Below are 13546 nucleotides of genomic sequence, written 5' to 3'. Positions count from 1 at the left end.
GATTCAAAGTTTTCCATCTAAGGAAAACCAGCTGATTGCATCGACTCATTGACTCTTCAGCAATCCCTCACACTAAGCATGCTTGTAGCGACAGTGGAGAGGAAAAACTCCCTTTGAACAGGAAGAAACCTCCAGCAGAACCAGGCTTAGTGTGAGCGGCCATCTGCTGAGGCAGACTGGGGTTCAAGGAGACAGAAACAGACATAGAAAAAGAAGCATAGATACAAAAGGCAACTGTCAACCAGCTCCACAGGCGGCCCCGTCCAGGAAACACACAGCCAGGCAGACGAGCTCCGAGCCAGCTCCCATGTCAGAGGATGAAGAGAGCACATCCAGTTAGTCACAGTCAGAGAAACAGGACTACACTGAAAAACAAGCAGAGCTCCAACATCTAGAAACAAAGGTGTTGATGGCAGCAGCACAGCTGATGTTTCTCTCCAGGATGGAGTCACAGCCAAACAGGAACAGACCAGATGAAGCTACTATGAGAAAAAGCAGAGAGAGCAGAACGTTAGAGATTGAACTAACAGATTCTGCAGAGTGGGAGAATAGAGATAAATGATAAAATAGGGGTCCCTATGTCCTCCAGCAGTCTAAGCCTATAGCAGCATAACTATTGAAATAAGTTTGGATGCACAATATAAAAGCTAAAGCAGGAAGACGTAAACAAAGTAAAAACATATTGGATCTGCAGTTCTCTGCAGTGCTTCTCACGTTCTGCACTGATGACGAAGCTGCTTCCCTCTGTTCCTTTTGTTTTGGTCGTTTACCCAAATAAAAGCACTTTCTATGATAATTGCAGTAATATGCTGAGCTTCCACATTAATGTCAAAAAGGTGAAGCTTTAATAACCAGTGGACATAGACTAGTCAAAATAATGATGAACAAATGAATACGATACAACAAATTCATTTATTTTTTTTTAGTTTTATCATCATTTAGTTTACATAGCAACCAACTACAGCTTTTAAAGGACAGTGTTGCCCCTAGCAACAGAGACCAGCACACCTCAATAAACAGTCTCCTCCTCCGCTGCTGTTAGCTAACGGAATAAGGTTAAACTCTGTGGTGTTTCCCCGGTTCTGAAATTAATGGAATCAACCCACAACCAGATGGGGGCCAAATGGGAAAATGAATTCCTATCTCAGTCTCTGTTAGATGGAAGAAGCAGCTAGATTCTGTCTATAAGCACCTGATGTGCTCTACTTTTTAATTTTCAGGAACATACAGGTGCAGTTTGTCCAGTAAATTATTTTCCAACCTTTCCAACAGAGATCGACCCAGAAACTGTAACCTGAAGTCAGACCAGGCTATGATCAGAGAAGCTGCAAACATCCCAGATATCTCCACTCTAAGCATTCCTGCTCTACGTGTTTATGAGGAGATAATCTGATCATTTGAACATCACTATTTGTAATAATGTGCGGCACCTCCCACCAACAAGCACAGGGTTGGTAGGGTGATGCTTTGGGCTTGTTTCATAGGCGGTTCAGTGATGGAACAGGGTTTATTATTAACTCATGAGGTCAACTTAAGGTTCTGAGTGTGCACTCAAGTAAGAAGACGACCCCAGTGTCTCTGCAGCTGCTGCTAGCAGAGACTTTGTGTTAAACCCTGCAGATGTTTCCTGAGGAGGAGCAGAAACTTTCAGTTCTGATTTCTGACAATCCGGTGAAAATCTGCTTTGAACCTAAAATAAATCCAGTCTTTCCATCATGTGCACATATTCCACCATCCAGACTAGAGTTGTTTTTATTTCTTTTGACACCACTCTAACCAGTCCCTGAATTATTGTTGTTGTTTAGCCAGGAATATGCTAAAAAATCTTGTACAGTACAGTGAGCATCAGTGTATTGCACAGATCCAACATGGATCAGCAGTAGAGCCACACATTGGCTGGCTGCCTTGAGACCATATGAAGCATCATATGCTTATATTAAAGGAAAAGTCCAGTATTATTCAGAATTCAAACCTCTCAAAGTTCTTTAAATCTGAAATTCTTCCATCCTGTTCAATAAATGATCAGTGTTTTTAATTCAGAGTAATTTCCATGTGAATGTGCTTTACTGGAGGCATCCATGTTTGTCAAAGAACACTACTGCTACCTACTGGTTAGTGACGTAACGGTGCGGTATCGGCTGTTGATCAAGTCCCAGTGCTGTATCTGGTGTTTGTCACAATTAGTGTTACACCGATGCCATTGTTTGGCCTCGATACTGATACCCGATACCAGGCTGTGCAGTATCGGCCGATACCGGTACCATAATAATGTAAAATAATTGCCCTCATGGCTTTGTCAAGCTGCTGCCTACTTTTGTGAAGCAGGAAGAAATCTAATACAAAGTGAAACCAGTAGAACTTTTTATTGCCTACCAGGAGTGGGTGACAATAGTTGAATAAACTTATGGCTCTCAAAATGGTATCAGTGCCCTATTTGTTGGTACTCACCAATACCAACATTTTAGGGCAGTATCGGGGCCCCGTCCGATACTGGTATCGGTATCGGTGCAACACTACTCACAACGCGCTGTTATCCAAGTCATCTTGAAAACATTCTTCTTCCAAATGTTGGCTACATATTACGGGTTTTTTCTCTGGCCAGAAGTTCGATGGCAAATCCTCCCTCTTCAAGTTGGCGATCCAACGACCAACCCGTCCGTGGAGGATCAGGAACCAGAAAGGTGGAATTTCACTTTTACCCGATGTATTCCAGTATCCAGCTGCCATGCACGTGGGCATTGTCAGTTTCACTATAGCTCTGGTGAATTTCAATGGTGAAGTCCTCTGGAAATCTTCAATAATTGTTGTTGATTGCAGATGTGTCTAGTAGTTCCCATTGATTTAGCTTGTAAAGCGGGGAGAATGGCGCTAGGCTTACCGCACCGTGACGTCACTGCTGGAAGATGGCAGGAGGGAGGTGTTGAGGCTGATTTATACTTCGAAAATAGATCGTCTGCATCGGTGTCGCAGTGAACGCAGGGACGTCCCCGCCCCCTCCACAGACACTCTGCTGCACCTCTCCCTAACTGTAGGTGACAGCAGACAGGAGGCCTCTGATTGGTCAATTCTACATCCGCTCTCCTGTTTGGTACCTTAGCGGCTTCTTTTGTTTGTATGATTGCCATTGCAGAAAACGACTCGTGAAGATGGAGCAGCTAGAAGAGCGAGAAGCGCCAGAACGCGGTGACCCTTTTATCACCTTGATCCTGGCACTTTTTCGCACTCATGTCCCTCCGTTGTCGGACAAACTGGCCCCCATTTTTCACCTCCTTGGCCGTATCTAGACCCACAGCTAGTTCCTGATTTTCCCCTTTTGCGTTGTGGTGTGGAATACCAGAGCGCATCTGCAGCGCCGGTCCTCAAAAGGGGAATTCGACTAACATCACGCAGAAAGACTGTTCTTTCTCACCCAATTCAGCGGGAAGGCACGATCATCACTGCAGTCCGTGGCTTTGGCGGCAGGAAAAGAGGAAGCTGATTCCACTACCTTCCAGGAAACATCCCATGTGGAATTTTGTCTCTCCTCACAGCTTGCAGCGGGGAAAAAAAGGAGTGTTGTTGCTGCTACTAGTTTTTAAATCTGAGTGATGCTGGGGGGTTGGTCCTGATGAGATCACAGCTTTCCTTTCAGCTGATTGGTCTGTGAGTCAGCTGACTGTGCAGAGGGAGCTGGAAAATCCTGGAGTCTCTTTGACAAAGGGGGTCTTTGTCTCAGCTGCAAAAGTGGGAGGGGGGTCAACAAAAGGAGGAGGAGGAGAAGGGGGGGTTTTGGTGTGTGATTCAGAGCATTAATTTGATCTCATTTGTGGCAATATTTCCCAACATATTGATATCTTTCAGAACTGTCTTCCTCCCATAAAGGCTAGATCTGTGCAGTATAGAATGATTGTTGAGGGATGGCAGGTCTTCATAGATTCCCAGTGGTCTGATGCTCCTTTTATTTTAATATTATTGCTGCTTAGAGCTCCTTGGGATGTTAAAAACAGGGAAATCTTTTTGTATCCAAATCCAGCTTTAAACTTCTCCACAGCAGTATGTTGGACCTGCCTGCTGTGTTCTTTGTTCTTCATGATGCTCTGAGCTTTAAACAGACCTCTGATTCGATCCCAGAGCAGCAGCATTCATACTGAGGCTTGATTCTATGGATCATCGTCAGTCCTTTAGGGCAACATTAGATCATTCAGAGATCATCACTGAACTTCTGCAGAGAGTCTGATGCACCGAGATTAAATAAATAAAAGCACTTGAACACAACACACCTTTCCTAACCTCATGAAGGCAGCATTAACCCCTTACTTCATTGGCAGCTGAAGTGACTAGAGGCAGATGTAAGAATTAATTGATTTTATATTGTTCATTTGTCACCAAAATGGGATATAAAATGGTTTAAATCAAGAAAGTCACATCAAAGCTTGGTCTGTGCAGCCAGTTTATCAAAAAGCTGCTCCTGCGTGTTTGTTTCCCAGCAGTTCCTCCACGCTGTGTTACAGTGGGTTTTCCCTCGAACCACCGTGGTAATGCAGCGAGTCACTCAGCCTTTGAACTCTCACCTTTTCTCTGTGGCAACTTTGTTAAGGGTCTAAAGCCTGAGTGGTAAACAGCCACGAAAACAATATTACACTTCTTTTTTCCATAATGTAGTGTTTCTCTGAACTATCTTTACAGTTTTTCTTTACATTACAGATTTAGGTCATATTCCAAGCAGCGCTTTCATTTTACATAAAAATAACACTTTCTCCTTGGATTGTCTTCTGATTAAACCAGGCTGGGATTAAGCTAGGCTGGGATTAAGCTAGGCTTGGATTAAACCAGTCTTAGGTTCTCACCTCTATAGAAACCGTTTCTTACAGGTGTTGTATAAAATATCAATATAACTTTCAACTGATCTGATGATTTAATGACCTAAATAGATGGATTAAAACTATATGTGTTTTAATCCATCTATTTACTTACTATTTACTTACTTATTGTGTTTATATAATTAATTATTCAATTTTAAGGAGGAAAAAGGTTTTTTTAATTAAAAAGGTGGTTTATTTTGTCGATTAGATGGTTTTGGATTAAAATGCGATTTATTCAAGTCCCACCATGGATGTAAATATGTTTTTCAATCATTTAAAAAGATGTTTAATATTTCCCATTTTCTACCAAGGATGAATATTCTTTAGTTTTCTTCCTGTTTTTGGTTTCATACAGTAAAGATTCCGTGTTCTGACCACAGGATGGTGCTGTTGTCTCACTTTTACTGGCTGTAAAAGTCTGGCCATGTGTTCCAGGTCTACATTCCTCAGTCTGAAGAAGCGGTTGACTCTCCATCTGAGCAGCCTCTCAGCTCCATATCTGACAGAATCAGACATACTTTAATAATCCCAGAGGGAATTATTAAAGATCACATCCTTGTTATCTTTAAAGGAATGATTTGATCCTGATGTGTTTGTTTTGCAGTCTGCTGCTGGTGTCAAAGTTCTTCGAGCATCACCCGATCAGCCAGGAAGAGGTTTCCTCAGAGGGAACCACCCCTGTATCTGAGCTCTGTCCATCGCTACCCCCTTCAGAATCCACTGGGTAAGCGCCTCTTTAACTCAGCTGGATATTTAGGAGTCAGCAAACAGGCTTAAACTGGAAGCGGTGCAATAAAGCCTTGATTTTCCTTACTCCAACCATTGGCCTCATTGAACTTGTGTTTTCCTGTAGGTCTAGATCCTGTATTTCTTTACTAGCAGCTTTGTGTTAGTCATTATTTTATTGCAATGCACTAAATATTCTGTCCCGTTTGTCCAAACATCCCTGCCTAGTTTAGGGATGCAATAAATGTCCCTCAGCCCAATGCTAGGTTCAATTCTATTCAGTTTATTTCTATAGCGCCGATTCACATCATGTCATCTCAAGGCACTTTACAGTTCACCAGATCATCCAGTCAGATTGATTCAAAGTTTTCTATCTAAGGAAAACCAGTTGATTGCATCAACTCAGCAATCCCTCACACTAAGCATGCTTTTAGCGACAGTGGAGAGGAAAAACTCCCTTTGAACAGGAAGAAACCTCCAGCAGAACCAGGCTCAGTGTGAGCGGCCATCTGCTGAGGCCGACTGGGGTTCAAGGAGACAGAAGCAGACATAGAAAAAGAAGCATAGATACAAAAGGCAACTGTAACACACAGCCAGGCAGACGAGCTCTGAGCGAGCTCCCATGTCAGAGCAGGAAGCTATCCAGTTAGTCAAAGTCAGAGAAGCAGGACTACACTGGGAAAAAAAGGCAAGGCTCCAACATCTATAAACAAAGGTGTTGATGGCAGCAGCACAGCTGATATTTCTCTCCAGATTAATTTATTGTGTGTATTATTGTTCATATTTAAATATGGTGGCGATCATGCTTTCCATGCTGGGTGTTGTAGAATAATACATTCCAGATGTGCATGTTAAGCTGCATCAGGGGGAAATGATGGGACTCTTTCTTCCTCAGATCTATATACCACACTACAGTGTCGCCGTCAAAGTCTATCCCCATCCCAACTAGTTTTCGGACGAGTGAGGAGGACCATCGCAACCAGTTTGGCCAGAGAGATCGTTCTTCCTCCGCCCCCAATGTCCATATCAACACCATTGAGCCTGTCAACATCGATGTGAGTCTGCTAGAAAAGCCCAACATTATGAATGATTTCCAGCTTTTGATGCTATTCAGTGGAGGTGCAGTTTACAGCTTTTTATCTAGATCTAATTGGCCCTATGCAAGAAGCGTTCGTACGAATGAATTGGTTCTTAAATCGTTTATATTGATGATTTAAGAGAAAATCTCATTCACACAATTTCTCTCTTATTTCTAATCTTTTATCAGCTACAAACTAATTCTCCAAGTTCTCCAGACTGACATCGTTCCATCAGTCAGCTATTATCCAAACCCAGTTTTTCACTAAATGACCACATTTGTTGCTACTTTGAAGCAATCATCTATTCTATTAAGCTGCAACATTCTATGTTATGCAGCTCTACAATTCTTAAGGACATTTTATTGGCTGTTAAATAAACTCTGGGTCACTCCACCTGCAGCTGGCATTAGGAGATCCAGGGTCTCTGGTTTCATTGGAAGTCATTTGGCCCATAGAAAGAACAGTCAGCGACTCTGTGAGACCAAGCTACTATTGATATAACATCTGGAACAGAAAGTTCTGCAGAGCTTCTAACGGTCAGACTTTCCTTCATTTCCCTCCCATGGCCCTGTCCTGGGTTTATCACCCTAAATGGGGATGTTTGGGTCTGTCCGACTTTCTGCCTGAATTTCCAATTTGAACTTTTTAATATATTATGAGACGAAGAGATGGCAAACATCTGGATCAAATGTTTTTTTTCTTATGTCATTTTTACTTCTTTAACAGCCCAACCATTTTATTTTCAGCTCTTGTTATTTATTCTCTTAATTTCAATTCAATTTATTTCTATAGTGCCAATTCACAACATGTCATCTCAAGACACTTTACAGTTCACCAGATCATCCAGTCAAATTGATTCAAAGTTTTCTATCTGCATCGACTCATTGACTCTTCAGCAATCCCTCACACTAAGCATGCTTGTAGCGACAGTAGAGAGGAAAAACAGGAAGAAACCTCCAGCAGAACCAGGCTCAGTGTGAGCGGCCACAGTCAGAGAAACAGGTCAACACTGGGAAAACAGGCCAAGATACAAAACCTATATAATCAAAGGTGTTAATGGCAGCAGCACAGCTGATATTTCTCTCCTGGCTGGTGTCACAGCCAAACATAAAGGACCTGGAAAGTAACTTTACTTTACTAGTCCTCTAATTCTGCTGCTCATCTCTCAGTCAGTAGAAGCTCGATCTGCGAACCTTTAAAGTTCTTTTTTTCATCTTCTAAGCATTTGTACGAATAAATAGCTGCATGTTCATTCATAGCCTAATATGGAATTAACTGGGTGGTCATTATGCAGATTTACATTTATCATCATTGTGTGGACTGTTGCACAGGTGGACTTTATCAGGTATATGAGGATAATTTCCGAATCATCTATTGGCATTGAGGAGGTTTGTTGAATCTGATGTGGTGCGTTTGTAAAAGCCCATCATTGGAGAAAAATGAATCAGGACCATTATCTGTAAAGCCTGCAAATACTAGCATTGATGGATAACAAGAGGCTTGTTTTTAAAACTGAGTGGATGAATTGATGATGGATGATTGTCCAAAATGAAATCCCCACAAGAGAACCAGTGTAGCTTGTGAAGTGATGAGCATGTTGATTGGCACTGCTTATGCAAAAAAAAAACAAAAAAAAAACGAAACATAGATTATCAAATAAACATGTTCTTTAGGAAGTAAAGAACATTACAATTAAAAAACAAATGTTTGAAGCCATAGGATTAAAATTGTTATCCATTCTATGTGTTCAATCTTCCAGGTCATTATTAATAAGAACCTATAAAGCATTATTCTCTTAGAACACGACTGAATCAGCTAGAAAAGTAAGGCTGTTTAATGAACATAATGGCTAAAGCTTCACATTAGTCAAACGAAGCTGCTGTGAATCACTCCTTATAATAGAAAATGTTTTTAGATGTTTTCTGTTCTGTTTTCTCAGGACCTTATTCGGGATCAGGGCTTGCAGAGGTCAGAGGGAGGTAAGAACCAGAGGAAGGAAAGTTCAATGATTGTCTGTTACACACAGAAACTTTAGTTTTTTATTTTATTTTTTTAACCTTCATGCTTTATTAAAACATACAAAAGAGTATTAGGACCAGAGATTTTATTAGATTTTTTTGTGTCAAATATTATAATTTATGCATGTAATGACTTCATTCCAAATAATGTTGTGACTTTATCCGCGTAATTTTATGACTTAATTCCGATAATTTTATGATTTTATCCTCGTAATTTTATGATTTTTTATTCCGATAATGATGCGACTTTATCCTCGTAATTTAAAGACTGTATTCTTATAGAATTACAACTTTATTCTCGTACATTTGTGACTTTATTCTGATTATGTTGCAACTTGTTCTCGTAATTTTTTGACTTCATTCCAATAATGTTGTGACTTTATCCTCATAATTTTATGATTTTATTCCGATAATGTTGCAACTTTATCCTCGTAATTTAAAGACTTTATTCTTATAGTATTACAACTTTATTCTTGTACATTTGTGACTTTATTCTGATAATGTTGCAACTTGTTCTCGTAATTGTTTGACTTCATTCCAATAATGTTGTGACTTTATCCTCATAATTTTATGATTTTATTCCGATAATGTTGCAACTTTATCCTCGTAATTTAAAGACTTTATTCTTATAGTATTACAACTTTATTCTCGTCCATTTGTGACTTTATTCCAATAGTCCCAAGACTTTTTCTTGCAATTTTATGACTTTATTCTGATAATGTTGCAACTTTTTTGTTGTAATATTATGACTTTATTCCAATAATGTTGTGACTTTATCCTCATAATTTTATGAATTTATTCCGATAATGTTGCGACTTTATCCTCGAAATTTAAAGACTTTATTCTGATAGTATTGTAACTTTATTCTCATACATTTGTGACTTTATTCCCGTAATTTTATGACTTTATTCCGATAATGTTGCAACTTATTCTCGTAAGTTTATGACTTAATTCCAAAAATGTTGCAACTTATCTTCGTAATTTTATGATTCTGTTCCGATAAAGTTGTGACTTTATCCTCGCAATTTTATGACTTTATTCCGATAATGTTGCAACTTATCTTCGTAATTTTATGATTTTGTTCCGATAATGTTGTGACGTTATCCTCGCAATTTTATGACTTTATTCCGATAATGTTGCAACTTATCTTCGTAATTTTATGATTTTGTTCCGATAATGTTGTTACTTTATCCTCGCAATTTTATGACTTTATTCCGATAATGTTGGAACTTATCTTCGAAATTTTATGATTTTGTTCCGATAATGTTGTGACTTTATCCTCGCAATTTTATGACTTTATTCCGATAGTGTTAGGACTTTATCCTCGCAATTTTATGACTTTATTCCAATAGTGTTAGGACTTTATCCTCGCAATTTTATGAATTTATTCCGATAATGTTGCGACTTTATCCTCGAAATTTAAAGACTTTATTCTGATAGTATTGTAACTTTATTCTCATACATTTGTGACTTTATTCCCGTAATTTTATGACTTTATTCCGATAATGTTGCAACTTATTCTCGTAAGTTTATGACTTAATTCCAAAAATGTTGCAACTTATCTTCGTAATTTTATGATTTTGTTCCAATAAAGTTGTGACTTTATCCTCGCAATTTTATGACTTTATTCCGATAATGTTGCAACTTATCTTCGTAATTTTATGATTTTGTTCCGATAATGTTGTGACTTTATCCTCGCAATTTTATGACTTTATTCCGATAATGTTGCAACTTATCTTCGTAATTTTATGATTTTGTTCCGATAATGTTGTGACTTTATCCTCGCAATTTTATGACTTTATTCCGATAATGTTGCAACTTATCTTCGTAATTTTATGATTTTGTTCCGATAATGTTGTTACTTTATCCTCGCAATTTTATGACTTTATTCCGATAATGTTGCAACTTATCTTCGTAATTTTATGATTTTGTTCCGATAATGTTGTTACTTTATCCTCGCAATTTTATGACTTTATTCCGATAATGTTGGAACTTATCTTCGTAATTTTATGATTTTGTTCCGATAATGTTGTGACTTTATCCTCGTGATTTAATTACTTTATTCTGAAAGTGTTGCAACTTCATTCTTGAACATTTGTGAAATAATTTTATGACTTTATTCTAATAGTCCCAAGACTTTATTCTCGTAATTTTATGACTTTATTCCGGTAATGTTGCTAGTTTATCCTTGTAAATTTATGACTTTATTCCGATAATCTTGCAACCTATTCTGGTACTATTACGACTTCATTCTTATAATATTACCACTTTATAATGTTTCATAATGTGATGACTTTATTCTTGTATTAAAAGAAAAAGAAAATACTAGTCTGGCCCTAACAGTTTGTCGTAAAAACACCGTCAGAGATATAAATAGTTCTGGACTATATTATGTGGAGGTCATTGAAATGGTTCAATAGGTTTAGAAATCATAACTCAGTGGTTTCTAACAGTGTCCAAAGAACTTTTATTATCCGTCTCAATAAAGATGGGCTTTGTGGGCTCCGCGTTAGTATACACTGATTTATTTACTCTCTCTATATATGAGGATTATTCTGTAAGTTTGTAAAATGCGCTCTGTAGGTACCAGATCTGCTCGGGGCCCCGCTGCTTCTGATTGTGTCCTCATATGGCAACGCCATTCAGACAGACTGTATTTCCATTATGGGGTCTTAACATTATGGGGTCTCAACATATCATTACCAATATTTAGGCCCGAGCAGCAAAGCGCTGCGAAGGCCTATTGTATTTCGAAAGTTTCTTATTATTATTATTATTATTATTATTATTATGCCCGAGCAGCAAAGCGCTGCGAAGGCCTATTGTATTTCGAAAGTTTCTTATTATTATTATTATTATTATTATTATTATTATTATTAGGCCCGAGCAGCGAAGGCTGCAAGAGCCTATTGTATTTCGAAAGTTTCTTATTATTATTATTATTAGGCCCGAGCAGCGAAGGCTGCAAGAGCCTATTGTATTTCGAAAGTTTCTTATTATTATTAGGCCCGAGCAGCGAAGGCTGCAAGAGCCTATTGTATTTCGAAAGTTTCTTATTATTATTAGGCCCGAGCAGCGAAGGCTGCAAGAGCCTATTGTATTTCGAAAGTTTCTTATTAGGCCCGAGCAGCAAAGCGCTGCGAAGGCCTATTGTAATTCGAATGTTTATTAGGCCCGAGCAGCAAAGCGCTGCGAAGGCCTATTGTATTTCGAAAGTTTCTTATTATTAGGCCCGAGCAGCGAAGGCTGCAAGAGCCTATTGTATTTCGAAAGTTTCTTTTTATTAGGCCCGAGCAGCAAAGCGCTGCGAAGGCCTATTGTATTTCGAAAGTTTCTTATTAGGCCCGAGCAGCATAGCGCTGCGAAGGCCTATTGTATTTCGAAAGTTTCTTATTATTATTAGGCCCGAGCAGCAAAGCGCTGCGAAGGCCTATTGTATTTCGAAAGTTTCTTATTATTAGGCCCGAGCAGCTCACCGCTGCGAGAGCCTATTGTTCCTGTACCGTTTGTTATTATTATTATTATTATTATTATTTATTATTTTTCTCCGCGTAAAAGAAACAGCATTTTGGAGGCTTTAGCATGTTCAAAAACTCACCAAACTTGGCAGTAAATTGTCCCCCTAGTGAAATTTACGTATGATAATGGAATCCAAAATGGGCGTGGCCAAATGGCTCTACAGCGCCCCCTAACGTGAGTTGGGGAAAACCGTAAGTCGCAGAGATTTGAGATTTGGCAGGTGCATAGATCTCACCAAATCATGAAAAAAGTTACATTATGGGTATGCTCTAAAACCTACAGGAAGTCGGCCATTTTGGCTCAAAGGCCGATTTTTGGCACTTTTTTAATTTTGTTGACGTCGAACTTTCGCGAACTCCTCCTAGGGATTGTGAGCCATCGGCTTCAAACTTGGCATGTATGCAGATAAGGCATGTGAGATCCAAACTTATCAAACTTTTTGAGTTTTCCAGCATTTTAAAGGGGTGTGGCCAGGCCTCGAAGTTGGCGTACTCGCCAACATTTTCAAAATGCAATAACTTTTACATATGAAACTGAAATGACACGAAACCTGGTAGTATCAATCCTCTCTCGGTTCCCAACAAAACTGTATGTTAAAACTGTTACATAATTGAAGCCACGCCCCCTGAGAACCGGAAGTCACGTTTTTTACTTGGAATGGTCCCTCTCTGTCCTACTTGACCTCATCAACCTAAAACTGTGTCAGCTGACAGACAACATGTTGTCCTAACTTCGTTTAAGGCACAGAGAGCTTTGGTCAAATGGTGTTGCTGTGGCGCCATGGCGAAGTGAGGCGTTTCACCATGAAAATACGATTGGCTCTCATTTCCTTATTAATAATCAGATCTGCACCAAAATCACAAGAGATAATCCTAGTCCAACTCCAAACAGGAATCCAGAGCAATATTTTGTGGGCGGGGCTTAATTTTCCTACAGCGCCCCCTAGAAATAACAAACTTCAAACCACCAGCCCCAAGCCGTTTTTAGTCCTAGAATGTTGAAACTTTGAACACATTTGCACCTCTTCAGGCCCTAACTAAAAGCCTCTTGGACCCATGGTCTAAACCCCACCGGAATCGCGGCCATTTTGGATTACATTTTACTCTGTTGTGAAAGCACTGACCTCTTTTCAAAAAATTGTATAAAATCTGTATTTTATCCAAATGCGCTAAAACTTTCAAAATACGTTCTTTACAAAGCCTGCTGTAAGTTGGTTACAATAGTAAAGCGCTTCTTTAAAGTCCGTCACTCTGATTTTTCAAAAGTTTGCGTTCTCGCCTAATAGTTGGCCAATGACAGATAATGCCAGGGAAATTTAAATTTACCCCTAGCCTTTCTCGTTCCTAGGATAATGAAATTTGGT

General features: G+C 39.2%; 1 protein-coding gene across 1 annotated transcript in view; it reads left to right on the top strand.

The window, feature by feature from the left end:
• The window catches only part of braf (B-Raf proto-oncogene, serine/threonine kinase), a 32371-nt gene extending 23675 nt beyond the window's left edge, over window positions 1–8696 (top strand). Inside the window, exons 7-9 of the mRNA XM_038278637.1 lie at window positions 5446–5565; window positions 6463–6622; window positions 8586–8696. Of these exons, the coding sequence (XP_038134565.1) occupies window positions 5446–5565; window positions 6463–6622; window positions 8586–8681 (376 nt within the window). The 3' untranslated portion in view covers window positions 8682–8696. The remainder of the gene's footprint in view (window positions 1–5445; window positions 5566–6462; window positions 6623–8585) is intronic.
• The last annotated feature ends 4850 nt before the right edge of the window (window positions 8697–13546 follow it).

The sequence above is a fragment of the Cyprinodon tularosa genome, unplaced genomic scaffold (genome assembly GCF_016077235.1).
Source record: "Cyprinodon tularosa strain WSP-4 unplaced genomic scaffold, ASM1607723v1 ctg1424, whole genome shotgun sequence".
Lineage (NCBI taxonomy): Eukaryota > Metazoa > Chordata > Actinopteri > Cyprinodontiformes > Cyprinodontidae > Cyprinodon > Cyprinodon tularosa.
The sequence above is the reverse complement of the archived record's forward strand: the minus strand, read 5'-3'. Positions and strand labels throughout refer to the sequence as shown.